Here is a 27,971-nt window from a genome sequence, read left to right on the forward strand (position 1 = left end):
GGCTTTTGCGTTAGTTCATTATTTTGCCGATGAGTACAAGCACGCCACCTAAGGAAAATTTTAGAACATTATCTGGAATTCGTGTGCGAATGTCACCATTTTAGTGTTAGGTTATGTGTACTGTCATCAAAAACTAATTACCGACAATTAAGAGAAATTTAGTTCTATTTATTTTATTTTTAAGCATGTGATACGACAATTGCAACATCGGAACAAACTTGTGAGTTGTATTATAGTGCTTGGACATTTTCATTTATGATTGATGACATTTAATTAAGTATATCTGTTATAGTTATTACCTTATGTCTTCTATTTTTAATTTTTATCAGTTATATAAAAATGTGTAATTGAAGAACAGTTTTTTTTTTAAAATGGTGAGTTTTAACTATTTATTTTTATACTTCTTACAGATCGTAACATACAGTCTGTATTTTTTTGATGGTAGAATTTTCACGAAAAATAGGATTTAGTGATATTTTTCGTAGTGTAACTCTTTACCCCTGAATTATGATCACGTTTTTAGTTTGTTTCTTTTATAATGATCAACGCTCGTTATTAATAAATATGCTTAGCAGTAATTTACAGCCTGAAGTTTTCCAGAATTAACTTTGGTTAATTATGAAAGTAGCGTTTTTTGCTTTATGTTAATGCTCTCGGTTTATTAGCTTGTTTTGTGTAAAAGAAAAGTGTTAAACCTCTAAATCTCTGAATTTCAAGTTATAGTTTATATTAACTGTAGTAGTTTCATATTAGTACTCGTAAAATAATTTACAGGTTCATAATGTTTTGCAAAGTTGTGGCATAATTATCTAATGATTTATTTAAAATCAAGTATTATTTGATAATTAAAAATAATTTAATATAACCTCAACAAATTTCTCATATATGTGAAGGTAATATGTTATTAACATTTTATTTTGCGAAAAGTTTTTATAAGTATTCCAAACTAATTTAGATTTCTGTAATGTTTGGTCATTAATTACTCATTAATTTTAATTGAAGAGAATATCAATATTTATTTCTGGCTTGGCAAAACCATCTAAGTATGTTTTGAGAAAATGTAAAAAAGAAAATTGTTTCAGTTCATTATAATTGTTTTACCAGTGAAACAACAGCATTGTTATTTAGATTACTGTGTTACAAGCTGTAAGTTTTCTTAAGTATGTTCATTTTTTTATTTGAATAAAATTAAATTTAATAGATAAATAGATGGAGTTGCTGACTTTGCTATGGTAGGTTACGTAAACAGTTAATTTTTTTTGAAAATAAATGGAAGGTTATCTATGTAAACAATTATGAATTGTTTATTTAGCAAATGTGAAAAATAAGTAATTGAAAATTAGAATTATATATTAGTCAGTAAACAGAAATAAAAAAAAAGTTTACGAACAATGTGTTAATAAAAATTAAATGCTGTTAATAACAAAATTTTCCCATTTATATGGATTGTTGATTTTTTTCTTTATTTAAATTTGGTTGGATTGAACATGATTGTATATTGCAAACCTTTTGCTTCTGTTGGTTGAACTATGTCGTCTTTGCTGCAACTTATAAAATTTGCACTGAATGTTACTTTTTAATAAATGACAGGCTTTTTACTCGAATTTTGTTGTCATTACTTAAAATTATTCTTCATTAAAAAGGTTTGGTTTTAAAAGAATCTATTAATAGAAATATAAAACTAAAACTACTGAATTTGATATTGCTAATTTGGTTATCTCAATTGACATTTCGTTGTAGATTTTTTTTATCAGTAATAATGTGTTTTAATAGAACGTTAAAGCTTTAGGGAGCATGGATCTTGATATTAAATTTGCTATATGCTGTTTCTGCTATTTTCACTAACTTTAGCCTCTTTATATAGTTAACTAATAATACATTCATGCACAGATTTCCCCAACAACTGTTCATCGTAATATTCACAATGAATAATATGTTCATAATGATATTGCATCAGATGTTTTAAATCTACAATACTGGTATCTAATTTGCTACCTTACTTATATAATGCTATAGTTCACAGTATTTCTTATCATATTTTCCATTTTTTTAGATCTGGAAATTTGTACTAAAATCATATTTGTTATGATATATTTGTTAATGTGTTTAAAAATTTCAACTAAGTTTACTGAAATTTTTTTTTACTAACTGAAATTCAAACATTTTACAGTTGGTGTTTTTTTTTATTTATATAAATCCAAGAACTGTTAAAATTTAATCATATGTATAAAAAAAAATTTCAAATAAATAACTTGAAAAATTTATTTGCATAATACAAATAACAAATTCACTGATACATGGAATATGTGCTAGACATTGACATGCAACATTTACAAATTAAACTGGAATATTTCTACAAACTTCTGTGTTGGGCAAACAGGATGTAGTTCATGTTGATTCAATGAATAGGAAAATTCTCCTCAAAAACATCCTGAATTTCAAGTAAAAGATCAAAGGTTAACTTAATGGTGCTACCCATGAATATTTATCCTGAAAGGGTAGGAGATCTACTGTTTTACATTAATTTCTAATTATTTTAATTCTAAAATAGTAGATAAAATAAATTGCCTGGTTTGATTTGGTATTTCATTTATTTAGTAAATTTGTGTAAAACATCTGTTTTGATCTTTATGGCAGAGTGGTAGCATTTCATCTGGAAATGGAAGTTCTATATCTGAATCCTAGTCTGACATAATTTTTTTACACACTGCAAAAATTCATTAATATATATACATAAAACTGTTTTCAATCATTAGTCTGTATGGCTCTATAAATAAATAAAATTGTTCAAACAATTTCAATTGTTTGAATATAAATCATGATAAAGCTATTCTCATTAGGTGCAGAATTGTAGTACTCTTCAGGACAGCTTAGTTACTTTACCTTTAATAATCTTTTTCATATTAATTATGTTAGGATTATGTCCAATTACAATTTAGTTTTCTTTTTTGCCAAAAATGCCATGTATAGCACAGATTTGGACCCAGAACCTTCAGGATAAGACACTACCACTGCAATATAGAGATCACTTTGGAGGTCATGATCAACAAGTAAAATATTTAATTTTGATTAATTTTGTTGAACTTCAACAAATTTTATCTGTCTAGCTTCTTTTACATAAAGAGTTTGATAGTATAAGCGTAATTAAATATCAGTGTTAAATAAAAACTGTTATTCTGTTTGACTTATAAGAAGTTTTACGTCAATGTCATGAACATCATTTTGAGAACATTGTAAACATTCGTGAAGGAAAATTCTCTTTTAGAAAGAAAATTGATGTAAAATTTGTTATAAGTCAATCACTATCAATTTCTTGTTTTTAACATCCTCAATATCACATTATTAAAACCTATATTATCTTTCTTTTCTGCCTTTCTGTTATCTGTGTTTCATTACCATAAAGTATTAATTATTCTCCTTAGTAATGCTAATAATAATAATATCTTTTTAATTGTTTGATCCAAAGGTAATACTTCATAATAAACCAGCTTGGATGATGGTTGCAGCAAAAAATATGATTTTATTTTATCAAATATTTGATAAAAAAATATAACAATCTTTTTTATTTTTGTTTATCTATTGTTGAATGTCAATCACACTGTTGCAGATCGATTGAAAAATTAAAATTAAGAATTTTAGTGAGGAAAAAAATGAATTTTTGTAAAGTTAATAGATAATATTAAAAATAATTGATTGAAAGAATTGTAACACATTATAGAAATTAAGAAAACATTATGAATGAGTGGGCCAAAACAAAATATTAAAGAAAAAGATTTTCTAGGCTATTTTTGTTGCCATCAAGATAAGAGACAATGTTACTGAATGTCAATAATTTATAGGATTCTGGCTCCATTCTTAATATTTAATTTGTCACTACATTTTTGTTACATTTAATTATACTTGTGTTAATTTATTATTTTTTAATTGATTACTTTCAGCCTATCAAAAACTTATGCCAATAAGTTTTTTCTTTTGTGTTTTCCTAAAAAAGAATGTTATTATCAACAAATCTTAACATTTTTAATTCATTTACTTGGATAGTTGTTTTACTCTCAGATTTGTCTTATATTCACTTCTTACTTTTCCTATTCACAATTTGCAAACCAAGAGAAGTGTAAATAAACATTTTTGATTTAAAACTTGTCTTTCTTTATATGTTCTGACCACAATCGACCTGATTCTTGCACAGACAGTTAATTTTTTTTTTTTTTTTTTTTTGTTTATTACAACATTTTTTTAAAAATTTCTAACTGTTAATTTCATGATAACTTAGTAAATGATAAAAACAAACAATAAAGGATGCTTTTGTTAGAGTTAAGTGTTTTTAATTAGCTTATTTTATGTCTAATTAATTGATCCTTTCCTTGAAAAATAAATTATTGTTTTTTGTCACTAATAAGTTGATTTTATTTATGGATTTTCTTAAAGATAGAGTGGAGTTTAAAGGATAAGCAATAACTTCTATGATTGAGGTTATGTTACATGGCAAGGAAAATGATATCTGGATAATTAATTAAAATATTAATTATTGAATTTGATAATAAAAAACCTATTAAATGGTATTTACATTTTGTAAATTGCATATAATTACACAACAGTTTATTGGTTCTGCTTATGCAATTCATTATGGTAATTATATTTTAGTATTTATTTTTGTAATTTTAGAAATAGTATCTGTATTTATTTAGATTTATTAATGTAGCTTTTGTTTATTATTATTATTTACGTATAGAAAAAGATTGTGTGGAATAGCTAAAATGATTAATTATAATTTTATCATTTGTGTTAATTTAACTATTTAAGAATCCTTTTTTTCATTCAGAATATTGTTATTTTGCATGTTATTAAATTAAATTATGTTTTACACAGTTAATTACAAACATTTAATTCTAGTATTTTATATAAATAATTTTATCGTGATGAAACAAAAACAAATGAAGTGAAGAACAAAACTGATGATAAATTCAGTTTAAAAAAGTACACTACCCTCGTACAATACACTGCACTGTAGAATGAATTTCTTTGCTGAATATGATTAAAAAAAATTCTGTCAGCTGCTATTTTATTTTCTCATCTATAGCACTATGAGCTGGTATTGCAGCTCTAGCTAAAACAAGAAAGTAAGTAGATTGGTAAAAAAAATTCCCAAAAATTAGTATTTTTTAAAATATTGTGTCTTAAGCAGACATTTAAAAATTTTTAACAAAAAAAAAATTATAAATTGTGAATAATCTGTGAACAAATTTTTATTCCAATGCTTCCAAGCCCAAAAAATCTTATATCAGACAGACATTTGTGCGTATGTACTTATGCATGTTGGCCTTTATTTGGTCGTATAACTACACCCTGTCCACAGATTTTCATCAAACGTAGTAGACGTTGTTCTACAGGGAACTCTAATTTTGGTCCTTGTATAAATTAGAATAAAATTTTTCAATTATTTATAATATTTCTGAAGTGTTCTGCAAATAGAAGAACTTGTTTTTAGTCAAAATCTTGCTTTCTTGTATTACCAGTTTACAGTTTGCTCTATTAATTCCCTTACCTATTCCAGCATCTTCTGCACTAATTTCATGTTAAACTGATGCATCTCTTCCTGGATGTGTTTTCTTGTGGTCTTATAGGAATTGGCTGTATTTTCATATTATAATATTTGTTTTTAAATGCTATGAAAGTACATTATATGCACTTTATAAGTCCACTTATACACTCAATTTAATTCAGTTATTCATTATCATACTAGTAAACTCTAAGGAAAGAGCTATTATTACAAGTAAATTTGATATTATGATGTATTGTTTTTTTCCTGGGTGCACAATGAGGTGTCGTTATCAGGACGTAGACAATATATTATTTATATTGTAATTAAATAAACAATTATAAATATAACAATTGAAGATTAAATTAAAAACTAAAGCCCAGTAATATAAAAAAACACCTAAAGTGGAAAACACTTAGAACAGTGCAGTTTCAGACTAGGACATTCTTTCACTGACCAGTATCACTGGAAGCAGCTATTTAAGACGCTTTCCTACTCTGCCAGCGCCTTGTAGCTGTCTTCTTTGATATCAAAAAGGTGTACGACATAATATTCTTAACACCCTTAAAGAATGGGGCATCAAGGGCTGTATGCTTACACTTATCAGGGGTTTCTTAAATGACCAAAATTTCTGTGTTCGTGTTGGAGATTCCTTACCTGGTAGCGTCACCATGGAGAATGGAGTGTCTTAAGGAAGTGTTTTAAGTACTGCCTTGTTTTCTATAGCCATCAACAGTATTACTAAATGTGTGCAGCTACCTGTTTCATGTTCATTATTTGTTGATGACTGCTATATATATTACGTCCCGTTCAACAGCCACAGCAGAGATACTTAGTAGTATCTCTGCTGATATAGTGTTCTGTAGTCACTATATCTCATCCTGAAACTTGGTCCAGGGTTACCGGCTTCACCTTTTCACCTGAGAAAACAAAATGTGTAGTCATTTCTTGGCTGCAGGACCCTTCCATTCGGCAAGTTTTTCTCAATGGAGAGCTAATTACTATCTCTCCTGATATCAGGTTTTTAGGTTTATTTTTTGATAGCTGCCTTACTTGGGTAAAACACATCAAACAATTAAAAACAAGATGTTACATACTGCTAGATATGCTACGAGTTCTTGGCAACACCAGTTGGGGAGCCAATAGGTCATGTATAGATTATGGTTGTGTCACCTACTCTTCAGTGTGTAATACTGCGCTGAACATGTTAGATGCTGTACATCATGCTTCTCTCTGTCTTGCTACAGGGGCTTTTAGTTCAAGCCCTGTCACTAGCATATTTGTTGAGTGTGGTGAATCTTCACTTTGGGATAGATGTGATCAACTTTCAGCATCTTACTTTCCCTGTCTTAAAGTGCAATTGAATCACCTGACTTTTACTGCAGTTCTTGCAAATTCTGATTTACAAAGATATGAAAACCATCTATGTTTCACTGCACCTATGGGTGTACGTACCCAGCGGTTACTACAACTTTGAAACATAACACTAAAATGTTAAAAAGTAAAAATAAAAGTCAAAAGTAAATGCACCAATGTGCGTATGATGCAACTGCCATTTGATTGTGTGCCACATCCTTGTGGATTGCATTTGTTATGTAGCCTTGTGTCATAAATTTAAATTGCCCAGGAAAATTCGTCAAATCCTGGTTGAAGATAAAGAAATTTTGAACTGGTTATTTTTATTTCTTAGAGCTATTAGTATTTTACATACTTTTTAATAGTGTTATGTGTTTTTTACTGTTATATGCTTCATTTAAAATTTTTATTTTCTTTTGTTAGGAGAAGGAGACGTTTACACTCCTGTTGGAGTTCATTAAATTTATTTTAGTTTTATGTTTATATATATTTATTTATATATAATTGTTTTTATTTATTTTTAAGCTTTTTATCTGCGATAGTAGTTACATTTAATTTTTTTAGTGATATTTTATCTTTGTTATTAGTTGTAGCTTTTTGGTTGCTTTGCAGTTGTTTTAGTTATAATTTTTGTTATTAACTTTTTAGTATTTTAGTTTTTTAATCTAGTTTTTTGTAATAGTTCAGTTTTTATGTTAATTTTTTTTAGTCTTCCCGTTATCTGAGCTTTGGGGCCCTTCACATGCCACTTGGACTTCATTAAATTCTTTTTATTTTTAGTTAAATTTTACGTTTTTAGTTTTATGCTTATTTTTAATTTTACTTTTATGGCTGTGATATTAGTTTTAAGTGTTTTTTAAAAATAAATTTTTGCTGTGATATTAGTTGTAAGTTTTTGTTAAATTTTTTAATTTTTAAGGTAATTTTAGTTTTTTTAGCTATTTTTTTTTTCTTTAATAAAATTTTATTCCAAGCAATGATAACGCCAAAGTGTTTTTTGCTCACAGAAAGCACAAAAAGAAATGAAAAACACCTATGTCATATGCTAAAAGGGAAATAAAACTCACAGTGAATTATGTCATTAATAATATGAAAAAAGGAAATAAAAAAGTAGCTTAAACTTAATATAGTAAAAATCAAATTTTTGCGTTTAAATGAACAGCCTTAGGAAATCATAAAAAATTTGATAACATCATCTTATATTTCCTAATATATTTGAAAGTTAACTCCTAGTTGCCACATAACAGACACAATCCACAAGTATGTGATGTACCGTTAGTTGGCAGTTGCTGCGAACATAAATGGGTGCATTAGTCTTAAGTTATCAGATATTCATGAGTGAGCCCTGGGCTGATTCTTTAGTGCAAGCCTGCAGTCTTCATTTCATCAAGGAACAGCAAGCCGCCTTGGCTTTCCAGATGTTAAAGGGATGAATTGATCTGCGCCATCAAGAATTTGGTGTATAAACTCGGCAGGTTGGTGGATCGTGCTACCACTCTTGTCATGTTGGCCAAAGATTCCCTTGTCCAGTATTACAATATTGTATTCGATCCAGTCCACTTTCTGAACCACCCATCTGCTTGGCTGACACAGAAGTAAACCATTATTACCAACTTAGATAATAACCAATTTTTTTAAATTTTATTTGCTTCCAAATAAATTTTTGAGACACATAGGCCCTAAACATAAGGACAGATAGATGCATGGGAATGTACCTAATGAAGATGATATAAATGTGTACGATTCATCATTCAATATGCAGAGATCTAAGTTCTGCCTCAGTTGATCAACTGTAGTGCCTTGCGAAGAACATGATGAGGAGCCTCATGAATAGTGATTGGTGTTGAAATTGCCAATTATTAGGCAGGGTAAAGGAATCTGTGAAAACTGACAGATCATACTCGCTGATGTCGTAATTTGGCGGAAGGTGTAAGTTGCAGGTATTCATTTTAATTGGCGCCAGTATCTTCTCTGAGACTGCAGGGATGTTTGTCACTAGCAGAATAGGCACGCTAACACGATTTCCTTCAGGAAAATAGCCACACCTATAGCTTAGTTCAGTTAACGTAAAAAGCATAAGGGGAAATTTTATTTTGTTTGTAGAACAAAGTAATTCTTAGAAAGAATCACTTCAATTTCTAAAAGTTATATTTTGATAGAAATTTTGACATGAAATGTATAAATTTCAACGATTCATTTTATTCACTATATTCATTTTATTTTAACGTAATTTTGCTTAATAAACTGGAGATGTTGAAGCATAATGTGATTGCCTGCAATGGTGAAGCTCTAGAAATAGTATCTATTGACAGGATAATGCTTGAATGTTGGAAAAATGAGTTTAATTGTATTGTTTCATGTTTTGTAGAATTAATTGTGTATTTAAATTTATTTTTTTAACAGCACTCGCAGGCTCTTTCAGCAATATTTTTAATGAACATTTAATTTATTTCATAATATAAATGTAATTTTTTTTTACATTACATTACATTTACATTACATTATACATCTTTAAGAAGAAGAGACAGACTTATAAGCCACATACTAAGGCATCCTGGAATAATCGCTTTAATATTGGAAGGACAGGTAGAAGGGAAAAATGTGTAGGCAGGCCACGTTTGGAATATGTAAAACAAATTGTTAGGGATGTAGGATGTAGAGGGTATACTGAAATGAAACGACTAGCACTAGATAGGGAATCTTGGAGAGCTGCATCAAATGACTGAAGACAAAAAAATTTTTTTTTTAAAATGATGTGTTACTGATGAACAAAAATTTTTTTAAAAAATGATGTGTTACTGATGAACAAAATTTTTTTTAATATTTGTGGTCTTATTGTGCTAGCAAAGAGTGAAATTAGTTAAATCAGGTTTGTGATATATATGCAATCACTTAGCCTTAAGAAACAAGCAAAAATTTGGTAAAAGTATTTTTTTGATGAAACTATATCTGACTGGTGTTGCTATATCATGCATTGCTTGCCTAAAAATTTAATTTTTAATTATAATCAGTAAAAACCTGAATCATCAAAGAACTAAACGTAAGATTGACTTTAAGCTATGTAAAGAAAACATTTTTAATGATTGTAGTGTTGTTTTCGTTTTCTGATATTGAAAATGCATATGACTACTTTTCAAGGTAGCTTTTGCAGCATCTAATCATTTTCAAGCTAAAACGAAATGGGCTTCTATTAAACCTTGGATTAATATGGTATAATTAAAAGAAATGAAAAGAGGAATCTTATACAGAAAAAAGTTAGAATGAAACTGTATAATCAACAATTATTTTTGTTTTATAAAATTTAGAAAAAAAGTTAAGGTATTTATTTAAAGCAAGTTTTTGTTACTATGATATAAGCATGAGTAACTGTAACCACACAATAAATGTTTTTTGCCTTCTATTATTTTGATCTTCTTTACAACTCATCTTTATCAAATCTTCCTGTTACTCCCCATTCTTGTTGATTGCATGTAGTTGCTTAATCAAGTCAGTGAATGCTTCTGTCCATAATTATTTAATACTCCTCCAGGCAGACTTCTTTTTTTACTGAGATGTAGGCTTTAATATTGATGAATATGACCATATCATTACCATATTCTCAGTTCTTTTCAATCAACTGTTGTGCAGAAAATATTAAATCAACAGTGTTTATTCCTGGTGAAAACCATACTGTTCTTCACTCTTGAGAAAGACAAAATTTTTCTTCATTCTGTTCACTTGAAAAGCAAACACTGGTACAGTTCTAGTAATCAGGGATGATTTATTATTAGTTGTAGTAATTATTGAAATGAATTACTAAACCACAGTGATTTTTTTCATGTTTCAGGGAGCAAATATATCCCAATTGGAGAGGGATATAGGAGCTGACCAGTTTCCTCCTAATGAACATTATTTTGGGCTTGTAAATGTATGTATTGTTTTTTATTTACAACTTTGTGTGTAAATGTGTGTGTGGGAGTGCTCGAAGAAGAGAGTGAAGTTTAAGGATTTTACTTTTAAATTAAATTGATAATCGATTGATGATCGAGAGCATGATTTTGTATAATAAATGTCTTTTCATCAGATTTTTGCAGAATGGGAAGTAATAAAGAACCACAATACATGTTCTCAAAACCAATTTCCCACTTCACATTATTGTGGTATTTTCATTCATGTTGTCTTATTTATGAAAAAAGACAATATAAGACAATGTTTATAAAGAAGTATACTTCTTCATTTTACAGCAGCCAAAAAAAAGTTAAAAAGCTTAATTAAAGAAAAAAGTCTATCTTTATTATTCATAGTGTTTTAATTCTATAGAAACAATTGTTAGTTTCTGTGATTGATTGTTTTTACTGATGATAGTTGATTACTGGAGTCATGGATGTATGTTCTTTTATTAAAAACTGCAATCTCTGTTTCCCTGTAACTTTTGAATGAAATTTACAGATGTCAGTGCAGTTTTCTTGAAATTATATATTATTTTTTATAAGTTCATTCTTTTGTACATTTGTATAAATATTTCTTTTGAGTAGTGTTTCGTGAATGTAGATTGTAAAAATTTGTTTAAATTTAAAATTATTTGTTGTAGTTTATAATATACTAAAGTTTGTTACTGGTTGCACCCCATAATTTTGACTGGTGAATTTTATTTTTTATCTATAATAAATTTTTTTTATTTACATTTTTTATTGTTTGTGTTTTTATGATGATTATTACTGCAACCTGAAATATATACCATTAAAAAACTACAATCAACTGATCTATGGATGTTTCATTCACCACGTTAAAATCTAACAACAGCACTGCTATTCCTAGGATTTGTTTAAACAGATAAAAGAATTTTATTCTGCATGATTTGGTTTGTGATATACAACGGATTAATACAACCATTATCACTTTAACATTGCTGATTTTTATATGAAGTGTTTCTGTATGTCTACAACATTAGGAAATATTGCATATTTACATTTATAGCATCATGATAGCAAACATTAAAATTTTAAAAACAAACCTGTGATATATGTATAGTAAGATTTGAACAATATTGATTTATAAAAAGATATAACATTGTCAATACTGTTTCATTCTGGGACCTCCGTTAAGTACTATTGCAGAGGATGAGATGAATGACAATTTTTTGTAGCATGTGAAAATATCTATGCCTGACTGGGATTTGAACCCAGGACCTCCAGAAGAAAGGCTGAGATGCTACTATTTATGCCACGGAGGCCAGTGTATACTGAGGATTAGCAGGGTTCACAATACCTAACAGTGAACACTTTTACTTTATGATAACTTGTGATCAGCAGTGTGATTACTCTGAATAACTTTCTCTAATACATTAGTGATATAATTTTTATTTTGTTTGTACATTTGTCTCAGATTTCTCTTATTGTTTCTAGTTTGGAAATACTTGCTACAGTAACTCAGTTCTTCAAGCACTTTATTTTTGTAAACCTTTTCGAGAAAAAGTCTTAGAGTATAAAGCAAGAAACAAAAGGACTAAAGAGACATTGCTATCATGTCTTGCAGATTTGTTTCATAGTATTGCTACTCAAAAGAAGAAAGTTGGTTCTATAGCACCTAAAAAATTTATTGCTAGATTAAGAAAAGAGAAAGGTGAGCCATCTTCCTGTTGAGTCATTATATTATATATATGTATATTTAATTTTATATGAAATATAAACCACTAAAACAGTAATTAGATAAGTTAAACTTACAATATTAATCTCCAGTTACTAGTTTTTGTAGTATTCCCCATCTTCAGTTGGTATTAAATTTTATATTTATTACATTAAAACAATTTTTTAATGGTTTGTAATTTAATTCAAAAGTATGTTTTATATTTTGAAATTTTGAATAATATTATGAATGTACATGTAAATTTTGTTGTTCAGTACTGGAATGTTCATTATCATTATTTAATAGTTGAGTTTTTATTGTTTAAATATATATATATAAAGAATTAATAAATTTTATGTTCACCACCATATCCCAACTTTTATAATGAATCTTTTTCTTTTGGAAGAAGTAATGATATTAATAGAAACAAAATTAATTTTGTTTTTTTAATTTTTCTTTTAATAGTCACTTTGATGGATAGGAGATGCATTAAATTTTAAAATAAAAGTATACTTTTTTTAACAATAACAATAATAATTTTCTTAGTTAATTTTTTTAACACTACTTACATAGGCTTATTTTAGGTCTGATGACAATGTAGACCTTAGTGAATATTACTGGAATTTATTTTTAATCCTTTATGTTTCAGAGGTAGTGACAAGTTTGACATATTATTCTGAATTAGTTTGATTATTTTTTATTATAATTTTTTCCTTTTTATTTCTTTTACAGAGGAATTTGATAATTATATGCAACAAGATGCTCATGAATTTCTTAATTTTCTTATAAATCATATTAATGAAATTATATTGGCTGAGAGAGGACAGAATAAAAATAATGGTAGACCCGGCATTAATTACAGTCAGACTGATGTAACTGATGGCGATTGTTCATCTCAAACTGAACCTACATGGGTACATGAGATATTTCAAGGAATATTAACTTCTGAAACGCGATGCCTTAATTGTGAAACAGTAAGTATGTTTTTAATTCAGATATCATCACTTATATTTTTTTTTTTAAACTTTGACAATTTGTTGTCACTTTTTTTTTAATGTAAAATTGTAGAAGTTTTGCGATTGAAAAAAACAGGCACTTAAAGTGAATTTTTCAAATTTATGGATTAAGAGTAATAAATACATTCAGCCTTAGTAATAATTGTATCAATATTTCCAAAACTTTACTTTTATCCATTTTTTTTTTTTTGTAACAAACTAAAGAATTTTTTGTCTTCCAAAGTCAGTTCTACACTCAATTATTAATTGCTCATTGATTTGGAAGTTTATCTCTTGTATATCTTTTTTAAGTGTACCAATTAGATGAGATGACTTTTTTTTTTACAGATTGTTTCACAATCTGTGTTGTAGCCTGGATTTTGAACTACTCATCTGTACATTTCATTCAGTTTGTGTTATGTCAGACAGTTTGTAGGTAGGTGGGTAAGCTACACGAATCACATTTGTTCTGCGTAATCCTCTATTTATTTATAATCGATGCAGGTTTAAAGTAGGTTTGGATAATTGTTATATGTTCTCAGAAAAAAAAGTCAAAGTTTTGTGACAATCCTAAAAATATCACATTAACCTAAAATACGCTAATGAGCATTTTATTGATTGACAGTTCTAAAACGTAAAATTTTAATTCAAATTTTTCAATGGCTGATGACTCTTTTCAACTCTGCCATTTTGCTTATCATTATATGGATGAAACCATTTATGATTAGTTTACTATTCAAGTTCAAAATTCACACTCATGTTTTTATTAATGGTATTTAAATTTTTTACAGAATTGTAACCTCTCTGAATTGTGATTTTTGTCAGAAGCTTGGACAGTGTTACCTTATAAAATCCTTTTTGTTAATTCCAGTTTTAACAGGTCGAGTTATACTAACAGCTTGTTGGATTTCATTAGTAGTTACTACATTGTCATTCTTATTGTAATCTTGAAGAGGTCTACATTCTATAGGTTCATCCACAACTTTTCATTCTGTAGCAGTTTAAATTATATTTATATGGTGATTGACCAAAAATGTTCAGTTTTCAAAAACAGAAGATTTTTCTGATGGTGCAAAAATTGAAAAAAAAATCAATTATTAAACAATTTTAAACAGCACTGCCAACTTGAGAATATATATTTTACTTTTTGATCAGCCAAAATGACCCTTTATGAACTAATATGAAATTTTTCTTATTTGTTACAGGTTAGCAGTAAAGATGAAGATTTCTTCGATTTACAAGTTGATATAGATCAGAACACTTCAATAACACATTGTCTTAGATGCTTTTCTAATATGGAGACCTTAAGTAGTGAAAATAAATTCAAATGTGATCACTGTTCTAGTTATCAAGAGGCAACTGTGAGTATACTTATTTCTTAAATTTAAAGTGTAGAGTAATTCATTAATTAAGAAATCAGGTAACAAATGTATTTGGTGTGTTCTAGAATGTTACCTTAAAAAGTTTATACGATTTAATTGATTTATTTATTTTATTTCTCTGGTGAAATATAGCTAGAATAACTTTATTTTATGAAAATCTTAGATTAACCTAAAATTTTAATCAAAATTTTATTTTTTTATTTTAGCCTTTATTGAAGGGTTGTTAGATTTAGAGAAAACTTTACTTAAGTAAATTTCTTATACTTATCCTGTATGTGAATATTTTTAGAAAAAACTTCTTTAAAACTTATTTCCCACTGCTAAAAAATATATATTTTGCTTCTTTTTTTTTGCTCAAGTCTTTTAATTTTTGTTATTAACAACTAGGAAAGTCATGCAATGCTTTGCCATATTTTTTTAACTTCTGTTTGACAATTCTTAGTAAACATTTAAATTTTTTTACAGATTGGATTTTATAATGATTAATTTTATCAATTATATGAAAATTTAATGTAAAAACAGATCGTAAAATTTATTTTAATTGTTTTTATTGTTACTACTTGTTAAAAAAACTGTGCAAGAACACTCTTTTCATTAATTTAATATGATTTTAATATTTTAATTCTTTTTTAATTTGGTTTAATATTTCTAACAATAGAAACCTAAGATAAAGAAACATTAACATTCCAACTTGCAGCTTTGTAATGAATCGTGCTTGTAATTTGCTCCGTTGAAATTTTTTTGACCTTAAATTGAGCGTAACTTAAGAACAACTCAACTAATCTACATAAAATTTTCTCATGCGTAACTTCAGATTCACTACTACACCATATTGAAATTTCAATGAAATTGTAGTTTTGTAGATTTTCGAGTCACATAATTTTTTATACATAGGTCTATGTATAAATATATAAGGAAATACCAATTTAAGTGAATGGTATTTTGTACTCCTCAGACCTCAAAACAATAAAAAAATTCATTTCCATCCCCCACTCCTACCATACACAACCAAAAGTAACACTACTTTTGTTTGAAAAGTCTGTGAAAAATGATCTTATGACTTTTCCAGTAAAATTTTATGTAGTTAGAATTAGTAATACATTTTTCTCACTTTTTCTGTAAATCTCACCCTCTATTATACCTTAATTATCTTCTCCTTTCCCCCTATTATTACATTGTGTGTATTACCACAAGTGCATCAGTTAGCTTAAATCTAACAAAACAATATTACATGATAGGAATAAAATACAATGAAACATGGTTTGTTAAATGCGTTAATTTTATGGGATCATATATATGAATGAGACAGGCAGGTTATGGATCATTTTGAAAATAATTGAGGCATTTTTTAGATTTTTAACTAGGCCGAGTCTCAACTAGGATTTGAACGAGAACTTTGTGGGTGAAATGCAAGATGCTACCATTCTGTTGTGTTAATAAATTGTATCATCATTGATATATTCAAGATTTTATTTATACTCATTATTATAAGCTGTAGGTGAAAATAAAATTAGAATATGTAAAACGATTACGTAAACGAATATGTAAAACGATTACGTAAACGAATATGTAAAATGATTGAGGGTGCAGGATTTTATAAATGTGTTGCTTTAAAGGATTAAAATAGAATTTAAAAGAGTGGGGGAATAGTATTTAACCATTCAACTGATTGATTACTCCACCAAAGACAATTATTAGTTACGTGCATGTTTCTGTTGCATTTTCATCATTGTTTTAAGTCTTTTTTATGTTTATAAAGTAGTATAGATACCAGAGGTATAATTAGAGTTGCTTTCTTTGAGAGTAATGATATTTTTCAGTATCATTGGTGAACGGAGGGAAACTCATTTCTATAGATGATTGTCTCACCACATTGTATTTTGATAAACCTGGTATTCTAATGTACAGCATTTGGTGATGAAGGCAACTTACTCCTTTCTTTCCCTACTAAATATATGAAATGCTTACTTTTGAGCATGCCTTTGACATTTTTAGGGGTTGTCATTTGTAGCAATATTTTTGAATTGTTTTCATATAAGAAATTGTTTAATTTTGTTTTGTTTTCATTATATTTTTTGTTAAAAATGGAAAATTATGTATTTATTTTATATTATATATTTATTTAAAAGGACACAAAATAGTAAAAAAATTACTTCAGAACCAAAATAGTAGATCACTTATGTTTTTCATATTAAAAAAAAATAACCCCCCAAACATTAAAATATTCTTATTTTAACACTGAAAATTAATAAACTAGTAATAAACAAACTGTATTGTTTAATAAATTTAACTCTACTTCAGTGTTTTGATAAGTTAAGTATTCCAAAAATAATGGAATTAAACTCTGTTTCTACCAAGACTGATAAAAACGGATTTAACACTGACTGTATCTAATTTTGGTGAAGCACAGTAATAACACATTTATTTGGCTTGTACTTGTCTTGGTTTTAGCAGTCAGTGTGGTAATAATGTACTGTATTTTCCCAAATATAGATTTTTTAGGTTGCTTGTATAAAATTAATTGTTTACTCAATGGGTTTTTATTTACTCTTTTATTATATGGTTATTTATAATTTAATAAACTATACTCCTTAATGTAAGAGTGATAATGTAGTGTTGTGTCTGTCATGCAAGAGTATTCTGCTTGTGAAACTCATTGTTTCTGTATTTTATATAAAATTCTGATTAATACAAATAAATGAATTGATTATACTTATGTCTACAATTTTCATACTGAATTTATAGACTACCAAAATAAATTAATCTATATTTTTAAATCTTTATTTCAGAAACGTATGCGAGTAAAGAAATTACCAATGATTCTTGCTTTACATCTAAAAAGGTTTAAATATATGGAACAGTATAATAGGCATATTAAAGTTTCTCATCGTGTGGTATTTCCGTTGGAATTGAGGCTTTTCAACACGGTATTTTTTTTTTTTTTTATTATATTATTATCATTATTAATATATTTACTGCTGCAATTTTGATTTCATAGATAGAACATTGGTTATGAGAGATGTTAAAATAGTAATCTCTATTTCATGTGTGTCAACGCAAATTTTTTTCAAGCCTTCTTGGTCAATTGTGGAGGAAAATGCGATTCCTTTTATAACAAATGACACTGTGTTAGCCGCAGTACAATTTTTAATACCTGAGTGATGACAAGTTAAAACGCCGTATTAATTTCTGTAATAAAAGTGATGTTTTATGTAATTAATTTTTTACAGTTCAAAAAATAAAAGCTGTGAAATTCATGTAATGTTATTGCAAATGTGTGGACCAGACGTCATGGTTATCGGATTTGTGCATTATTGGATTCAAATTTTCAGATATCAATTGATATCTGTTAGTCAGTAATCAATGGTAACAGGTAAATATAGGTATTTTTGATCATCCCACATATTGTTGCAGTTTGGTTAGTTGTGCGTGATGTGATATATATGCAACTCAATCAACTATACTGCTTACTGCATCAACTATGCTAAATGTTCTTAAGATAGTGAAATGAAATTTAATTTCTTTCTTCCACATCTGCATTGTAGCCGAGTCTAAAATTGACTTAAATTTGTTTACTAACTTTTAAAGGGGCACTATGAGGACTTTTGATGAAAAAATTATGAATTGAAGCAAACAATTGAATCATGGGTCAAGAATATGTCCTGAACTTTTCATTCCTGGTATGTAAAAACTGTGAATTTAAAAAAAAAATTATGCAATGAGATGGTGACTGTTGAAAAATATTTTCTGTTATATATATTTTTTACTGTTTTAAAAAGCTTTTATCATTCTTAAAAAAAAGTGTGAGTATTCCTGTCTCAGTCTGCTTTCATAAATTTTGTACGTTTTATAATGTATAATAAAATATATTGTTCTAGTTAGGATATTATGAATATTGCAGCTTACTCCTATTAGTAACTGGTTACTACTAGTTACTATTAGCTTGTAGTATAAAAGTTTACTGTAGTTCCTATTTACAATAATAGAATTTACTACAATGTATGTAGAGACATTGATGTGTTTCTTCTACTGACATACGAATCCAGAAGAGTATGATTGTTATTTGTTTGGATTACTGAGATTAGACTACAATTAAATGATAATTATGCACTAGAACTGAAAAAAGAAATGCATAAGAACCACGTAAAAAAATCACCGGTTTTGATGTTGAAAGAAAAAAGTAATCATCAGTATCATTGTCAGTGATGAATCTACCCTTCTTTCTTTTCCTGTTTAGCCTCCGGTAACTACCGTTTAGATAATACTTCAGAGGATGAATGAGGATGATATGTATGAGTGTAAATGAAGTGTAGTCTTGTACATTCTCAGTTCGACCATTCCTGTGGTTAATTGAAACCCAACCACCAAAGAACACCGGTATCCACGATCTAGTATTCAAATCCGTGTAAAAATAACTGGCTTTCCTAGGACTTGAACGCTGGAACTCTCGCCTTCCAAATCAGCTGATTTGGGAAGACGCGTTCACCACTAGACCAACCCGGTGGGTTAAAGTGATGAATCTACCCAATATGATGGTTGCAATGGGTTGATATTAAAGAAATATTTTAATGGAACCTTTTTCCTCACATTTCTCTGTCCTTCACTTCTTTCTCCAATGTAATTTCCTTCTTTCTACATGTCAGTTAACATTGATTCTATTTCTTCCTCTACTTCTTTTTATCGCTTTCTGTCGTTCTGATTTCTTTTTTACGAAGAGCTTCCTCTAACGGTTGGTATATGTCTCATCCAATTGTCTTCTCTTTTCTCTCTGATGTATAGTATATTTCTTCCTTCTGTTACTTTAAACCCTTATATATTAGTTACTATGACTTATTCGTCTTGCTTCGTTCTTTAAATATTTTTTCCTTTTTATTTTAATGTAATCAGTTTTTTAAATAACATTTAGAAACATTTTAATGTTTTAAATAATATTTTCAATAATTGACATGTTGGTTTATTATGTAATTAATTCATTTTGTAAGAATGAAATAACAGCAAAGCAACAAAAAAAAATTTAGATGTTTATATATGTGGGTATTGAAATTCATTTAAAAATGATTATACTATAAGTGTGATTAAACATGAGTGTATTAGCATACCAGAAGAACTGAAGCGACAGCTGATCAGCAATTACTTTGTAACTGTGCTCAACTTATTGATGTGTTAATCTTATCTGGCAGTGTACTATTTTGTGACTAGCCAGCAGTTTTTAAGCAAAAAACAACCTTCTTTTGAAACAGCAATGAAATTATTTTTAATGATTAGATTTTAACTTATTATATATCATTTTAATAACAAAAATATAGGCTATAATAAATCATAATCAAATCAATTTACTTATCTTTTGCATTTCATCTTTCCTTGTTGTCCTGGTCTGTAATAATGCTGCAGCTGATTATAGCAGGTTGGATGCACTCCAACCTGCTATAGGCAATTACTTTTATATGGATTTGAATACTAGATTGTGGATACTGGTGTTCTTTGGTGGTTGGGTTTCAATTAACCACGTATCTCAGAAATGGTTGACCTGAGACTATACAAGACTACAGTTCATTTACACTCATACATATCATCCTCTGAAGTCATCTTGATGGTGGCTCCACAGTTGCACCAATAATGGGATCTACTAGCACCAGTTTTTTTTTTAATTGGTCCACAAACTCCATATTTATGTTGTTGTTGTCCAGGAAGGTGCTCAAGGGTATGTTGATTATTACTTTGTGATATGAACTACTTATATTAACTACTGATATTAACTACTGATATTACTACTGGCTGACACTGTAGTTTCTGTTTCTGTAGCAGCGTATACCAAATTTTCAATTATTGGAATAATAAACTCTCTATGGGCTTATCTGTGTTTTGCTTATAAAGGACATAAGCATTTAAATTTGTAATGTCAAGATTGGTAACAATTTTTTCCAATACCTATTTGTTTGTCTGGAGCATGACGAATGGTAAATTGTTTTATCTGATGAATCTGCACCTCCCATGTATAAATTGTAAACATTAATCATTACAGGTTTTATATTTTGTTTTCCAATCCTACTAGTAATAATTCTATCTTCTGCATGATTCCCAGTGGAAAAAACATCCCTGGTTTTTGAGTTTTTTTTTAATGATTAGCCTACTTAAAGAATTTAAGTGGGCTAATCATTTTTTTATCTATAAGTGACTTAGGAAGTCCTTTTGAGTTTTCTCTGATTTTACCAGTAACATACACATTTTTTTGGAAATGTTTTTCTGCTAGGGGTATTTTTCTATAGAAATTATTTTTACATTGGTGATAGATATACCCTTTCCCAAATAACTGGCATTTTTCTAGTAATTGCCATGACCTGTTCAACTACATAATGATATCCATCTACAGGGAAGTCTACCAGAATATAATTCAACATGCATTACATATGATATTGAACTCTCACAGTCTTCAAACATTTTTATACCAAACTGGCAGTTGTGTTTGTCAGGCATATAATGAATGTAGATGAATCGATTCTTCATTCCAATCATACTTTCATCTAATGAAATCTTTTGAGTGGGCTTATAAAAATGTTTAAAAGCACTACTTAAAAAATCTAAATAAGGCCTAACCTTGTGCCATGGGTCATATTGAGGGTCACCTCTTGGTTTTGCCTTAGTTGAATTCAAATGTAACATTCTGCTAAGCAGTTCAAATTTTTTTAAGCTCATGTTATCGTGGAAAAAATCTAATCTTTGGGAAGGTCTCTGATCCCAATAAGATACTGTATTTTTTCTAACTGTAATACACGTATTCAAACAAGTGCTAACATTTTTTTAGGTTAGTAATAGTAACTTTCTTCCATTGTTTTAGCCTACAGTATTTAAGGTTTTCAGTTTTTTACTGGGTTATCTTTTATATTATTTTTATGTATGTATTATTTTCCCTGACTATATATTCTCACAATTTATTACAAAAGAAAAAAACTAAAATAAAAATGAGGAGGAGAATCTCAAGGAGGCCTGTTTTGAATGTCTATATTTTTTACAGTAAATGAAGTATTTATTTCATTTTCAGGTGGTAATACAACATGCCAGTCTAAATCTAATACATTACAGTCACAATTATTATCTGTTTTGAAATCAGAATCAGATGAATTGTCATCAGTATTTACCATATTTTGGTCAAGAGTTGAATTTTTTCTAGTGTTGTTTAGTTTCTTATTATACAAAATATCTGAATCTTCATTACATGAAACGTCAATTATCCATCATCATTTAAAAATTCCATTCTTAAAACTTATAAAATATAAACAAATATAAACTAATAAAATATAATTTAGTAAAACTTACAACAGATTTCACTAAAAATTAGAATAACCGAATATAAACATGCATGAAGTAGACAATAACAACAACATATCACGGAAATAACCAAACTTAGAAGGTTACAAAGAGTAGGTTGTAAAAGGCAAATTTGTTATAAAACTATCGTACATATGAAAAATAAGTAAAATGAAATGTAATCTATTAATATCAAGTAATTGCTGAACTTTATCAGGCATTCAAGGTACTATATAAAGGAGAAAACAAATTGTCTGGCCTTGGAATGCTGCCGGTTTTGTGACACTGAATGTCTCGCTATGGGTCGATTGGGTTAAATATCATTCAACCATATATTGCTAATCGGCTGGTTATATGATTGTATATAAATATGATATTAATATAGTTGTGTCTAAATACTGTGCTAAATTTATTTTTTATTTTCAGTCTGATGATGCTGTGAACCCAGATCGTATGTATAATTTAGTTGCAGTTGTGATACATTGTGGTAGTGGTCCTAATAGAGGACATTATATAAGTATTGTTAAATCACATGATTTCTGGTTATTATTTGATGATGATATGGTTGATGTAAGTATATCTGCAAATACTTTTTTATGAATCGGTTTTTACCGATTTAAAATGTTCTGTAATGTTTAGAAATTTTATTTTTTTATTAAATGAATGTTTGTATTTTTTATCTATATTATTTTTTTTTTCATTCTGACTACTAAGTATTGCATTTACACAGTTCTGACTTTTTCTTTTTGTTGAAAGCTCTTCATTCTTTCACTCAGTTGTTTTTATTTCTGTCTACCTATTCAGATGTGTTCCTTCTTTTTTCTCTTTGGAAACATTGATTCTTGTATCAATTTTCTAAATTCATCTCTGTCTTCTTTAAAGATCAATTCTTTAAAGATGTTCAATATTTTAAAATATTAAAAAAAATTTTTTTTAAACCTTGTGTACTTTTTAGTTCTGTTTCCTTAAAAATCAGATAATTGTTTTGTCAATTTGTTGATCATTCTGAGTAAATTTTCATAAAAACTTAATCTTCTTTTTCAGATTAAATCCTCAATTTTTTTTTTTGTTTTAGTAAATTTCTTTTATAATTTTTAATTTGTAAATCCATTTTCATATTTTGGTTTGTATATTTTTTAGAGCTCTCTTCTCTTTTGTTGTTATTTCTTGTTCTGGTGTACCACATTCTGCACCATGTAGTGCTTCTGGTAGTTCCACAGTTTGATAATACCCTAATTTTGGGTTTTATTACAGGAATATTTTGTTGTAAATATTCTTTGTGAGATAATAGATATTCTGATAGTCTGGATTGGGTAGTGATTACGAAAAAGAAAAGAAAAATAATAAAGCACATCAACACTATTTAAAATTTGATAAGTTTATAAGTATACCAGAATTGCAAGAAGAGTTGTGCATCAACTAAACTAAAGGAATAATGCAATAAATGATATTTGTGCTACAAGAGCAGAAAACTAAACAGAAAATAATACAGTCTGAACTAAATAAACATTACTCTCACAAATAAAAAGTACAGGAATTCGTACAGATAATTAATGAACGGCACAACATAGCATGGTCAGTCTTATAGAGCATAACATTTTATATAAATAATCTAATTTTAGCCTTTTTAATTATATTCTTCTGACAATCCATAGTAGCCACAAACAATAAGTAAGAATTAAATTAAATCTTTAGATTAATGATTTATTGAAAAAAAAAAACTTACACAGCGCAATCGAAGCTAACACACCCATCGCATTAAGAGAATATACTGAGAGCTCATATCGTCACTCCCCACTCCGAACAGTATTGTAATAGTAATAAATAATATTGTGTTACGTCGATGATGTAATTTCGCTGGTATGTTATTGATAACATCATTCACTGGTTTGTTTTGATATATTCTAGCCCGATATTGCGATGTCGACTAAACTGTTGGCTCTCAAACAACATTGTGTCTGCGACCTTGGCCAAAAACTGAACAATAGATGATTTCAATTTTTTTTTAACCCGATTTTCATGCCATTTTTAAAATTACATTTGGTAGATTTTTGGGATATTTGTTTTTTGTTTCTAATAGTTTCAGTGTTAAATATTTTTCAGCTTAAATTTTCTTAGCATGTCACCATTGGTAAACAATAAAGGTTAAACTTACTAACAATAGTGAATGTTAAATTATTCAAGTGCTTTTATTTGATTTTATTCATCCATCATCAGGAATCATTATAAAATTTACAGTTGTGCATTTAAATAGTAGAATAAACATTAAAGTGAAAAAAAAATTAATGATTAAAATTTGTATATTCATAACCATTGATTGTCAAGTATTAAAAGTCATACGTTAGATAAAAACGTCTTGTCCGTAAGAGATTCTCAACAGTTATCAGCATATAACAGTTATAATACAAAGAATCACTTACAAGCAAGATGTTTTTATTTAACGTATGACTTTATTTACTTTTAATATTTGACAGTCAGCTGTTATGAATATACAAATTTTAATCACTTACTTTTTTCACTTTAATTTCTGTTCTACTATTTAAATGCGTAACTGTAAATTTTTAATTAATAAATTATTCCTTATGATGGACAAATAAAATCTGAAGCACTTGAATAATTTAGTATTCACTACTATTGGTAAGTTGAACCTTTATTCTTCATATAGTTTAAATATTTTTATATTAGGTTTATTGTTTATTTGTTTATAACTTTTTTTTACAGAAAATTGATCAATCTGCCATTGAAGATTTCTATGGTTTAACATCAGATATACAGAAATCATCTGAAACTGGTTATATTCTTTTTTACCAATCAAGAGATGGTGGAGAAACAAAAAGTTCACCTGTTGAAACCAAAGTAAATGGAAAGTGATCAAAAAGGAAAAAAGAAAAAAGAAAGAAAAAAAAGGGTAAAAATTAGTCATTGTATGTGAAAAATGTTAAAATCAAGTTAACTTTTATAGAATTTAGTGTTAGGGGTTGTGTTCAATTATGTGAAAATGTATTTACGGTGTATTTAAATTTGTGTAACATAACATGTAATATAATAATGTAAATCTGTTGCATATATTTCTGTTAAATAGTTATTAACTTGCTGAAGCCCAAATTCTATAATTATGTTTTTTTTTTCTATTTCTTGGACACAAATGTTTTCTTTAAAGATTTACCTTCTTATTGATTAACTTGTATTTTTTTTATGGAAACTATATGTATTAGTGTTTATAACCGAATAAAAATGAATATATTATATATATTTTAATGACTTAGGGAATATGTAAAACAAATTGTTAGGGATGTAGGATGTAGAGGGTATACTGAAATGAAACGACTAGCACTAGATAGGGAGTCTTGGAGAGCTGCATCAAACCAGTCAAATGACTGAAGACAAAAAAAAATGACTTAGGAGTATACTATACTTAGGAATGTACTGTACTTGTGTAGACTTAGGAGTGTACACTAATAATCTCTTACCAATAAAAGTTAAAAATTTTTGAAAACGTGAGCTAAAACTCTAAAATGTACAAAATTGTTGTTCCTTAAAAATAAAACTAAATATGCAAATCTAATATAAAAAAATGAAATTATAAAAACTGGTTAATAATAATAAAGTAGGTAATAAAATCAAGTAACCCATTACTATAGTGGTAGAGATATATTAAATATTATTTAAGTGTGTTCTGTTGCCTAAGTCTGACAGCTATATCAAAGATGATATAATTCTATCTACTTGATATGCCCTCACCAGAGTCAAATCAATTCAAGACTGTGACCTACTCCTCTTGAAAGTTGGGTTCTCTCCACAGTTAGTACATGCAAAGTTCCATTGTCCAAGCGTTTCTGATAACAGGTCATCCTTTGGATTCCTCTGAGCTCCTCCAGACTCTGATGATTGAGTGTTAAAATTTCCACATATTGTGACTAGCCTTCCTAACATCCACCCAAGAAAATCTATCACCAGAACCCTTATCCACTATTGGAACCCCTGACACTGGGAATTTCAATAGCTCTGTCATCAGAGTCTGTAATTCAGCCTTCCCCTGTTGTAGTTGCCCTGTTAGGCTCAGCCACAGCCATAACCAGCTTCTCTCCTGCATGCTACTTCCTAGCAGCATGGATGAGACTCCTATTAATTAACCGGTTGTACCTTCATTAGGGATGCACAAGATCTACTATTTGTCCTGTGGCCCTCCTTACCACATATGTAAATCGGTGCTTCAGTGTACTTGTCTTCTCTTCCATATTCTACCACAAGTAGAGACAGGCCCTATTCGTCCCCTAATATTTAGATGCCACATGACCTGGCTTCCAGTATCTGTAGCATCTAGTGTCATCTTTTTGGTTTGTAGTTGTCAGTGAACCCAACCGATACATATTCTCATGTCAACTATGCCTCTGGCAGCCCTCTTTTAGGAATATTACCATGGTATTTCTAGTATTCCCCAATGCCGATCTAGGTGATGTAAGCACAGCTATTTCACTAGGACAGATTATCCTTGAAATGCTCTCCAGAACAATAGCCTTATCGGTTCAACAACTGTCTCCTTAACATGTAATCTGTCCTCCTGTCTCCTCGACCCCTGTAGTTTACATCAACATCATTCACCTTCTCTTGTAAGAAATCTTAATTGATCCTGCCATCTTTGTCGTGCTTCTAATCCTTATTTTAATGTTCTCGTTTTCCCCTTTCCTCAGGGACAATAGCCCTCCTACCTCCTCCATAGAGACCTTATCTTTAACTGCCTTCAGAAGAATGGTGTATATTTTACTTACCACTTACCACCAATATCTTACTCCCACTGCCATCCTGCCGCAGTTTCTTCTTACTTATAGTACTGTCCTCCATAATTTTTCCTTTCTTATGCTTTCTACTATTTTGTTTGCTTTCAGCACTTACATTATCAGTACTGGAGATTAATGCCACAGCAGCATTGTGGTCTAAGATAACGATAATGGATGAGCCCTAGTTCAGTTCTTAGAGAAAATTAAAAAAATTGTGGACTTTACCTTGCTTTACAAGTTTTCTTTTTGTTGGAGGATTTTCATACTCTTATGAGCTAAAACACTGTTCTCTGAAGGACTGTACGATGAGCAGAAGTACAGATCATTTAAAATTTCCGGCTTACCTATTGGTGACTGTTCTCCTGTAATTCAAAAAATAACATTGTAAAAAAGTATGTTTTCAATCTACAAAAATTATTATGTACAAAGTTTCTTTAAAATTTAGTGACATGATGCTACTTAATGCGTTATAGCAATCGGTTATGGTTTATGAAACTTGTTTGGTGATAAATATCAATTACGTTTTTAGTATACTGTGCTTTAAAGTGCCTGAAAATAATAATTTTATTTATTCATTATTTCATTATAATGCTATTTTACTGTCATATCAGAAGAGCATTTGAAAAAAAATTATTAAATAGTTTTTTTTTTGATAAAAATTACCCAATGAAATATTTTTATGAACTGTTAAACTTAAAGCTAGGTAAATAAAAAATTCTCAGATGTACATGAGTAGGTAAGAAAGGAAACTTGGGTAGGATCACAAATATAAAGTATCAGTTTAATTAATAAAATACAATTTAAACATCATACAAGCAAATTTAATTTACTAAAAACATTTTCTGCGAAATAAGTACATATAGAAGTTAATATTGTAATGTACAGTTATTTTTATTAATATATTGTAACACTTGAATCAGTGTTGTTCAGTATTTCCAGCTTGTTTCTAAAATTCATCGGGTTGGTCTAGTGGTTAACGCGTCTTCCCAAATCAGCTGATTTGGAAAGTCGA

At 28.5% G+C, this 27,971-nt stretch overlaps 1 protein-coding gene across 1 annotated transcript; it reads left to right on the forward strand.

The window, feature by feature from the left end:
• On the forward strand, nucleotides 1–27,967 carry Usp12-46 (Ubiquitin-specific protease 12/46). Its single transcript, XM_075378859.1, has 9 exons — nucleotides 1–220; nucleotides 4,429–4,629; nucleotides 10,722–10,802; nucleotides 12,280–12,496; nucleotides 13,232–13,473; nucleotides 14,700–14,855; nucleotides 17,666–17,803; nucleotides 22,608–22,751; nucleotides 24,903–27,967. The coding sequence occupies exons 2-9, from the start codon at nucleotides 4,615–4,617 to the stop codon at nucleotides 25,050–25,052; spliced, it is 1,143 nt and encodes a 380-aa protein (XP_075234974.1). The 5' UTR covers nucleotides 1–220; nucleotides 4,429–4,614; the 3' UTR covers nucleotides 25,053–27,967.
• The last annotated feature ends 4 nt before the right edge of the window (nucleotides 27,968–27,971 follow it).

This window comes from Lycorma delicatula, chromosome 11 (assembly GCF_047948215.1).
Source record: "Lycorma delicatula isolate Av1 chromosome 11, ASM4794821v1, whole genome shotgun sequence".
Taxonomy (NCBI): Eukaryota; Metazoa; Arthropoda; class Insecta; order Hemiptera; family Fulgoridae; genus Lycorma; species Lycorma delicatula.

What these genes read in the sequence shown, in the direction of transcription:
- Usp12-46 (XM_075378859.1), top strand. An exon ending in ATTATTTTGGGCTTGTAAAT is followed by an intron (nt 10,803 to 12,279) that starts GTATGTATTGTT and finishes TATTGTTTCTAG; the next exon opens with TTTGGAAATACTTGCTACAG. An exon ending in AATTGAGGCTTTTCAACACG is followed by an intron (nt 17,804 to 22,607) that starts GTATTTTTTTTT and finishes TTTTATTTTCAG; the next exon opens with TCTGATGATGCTGTGAACCC.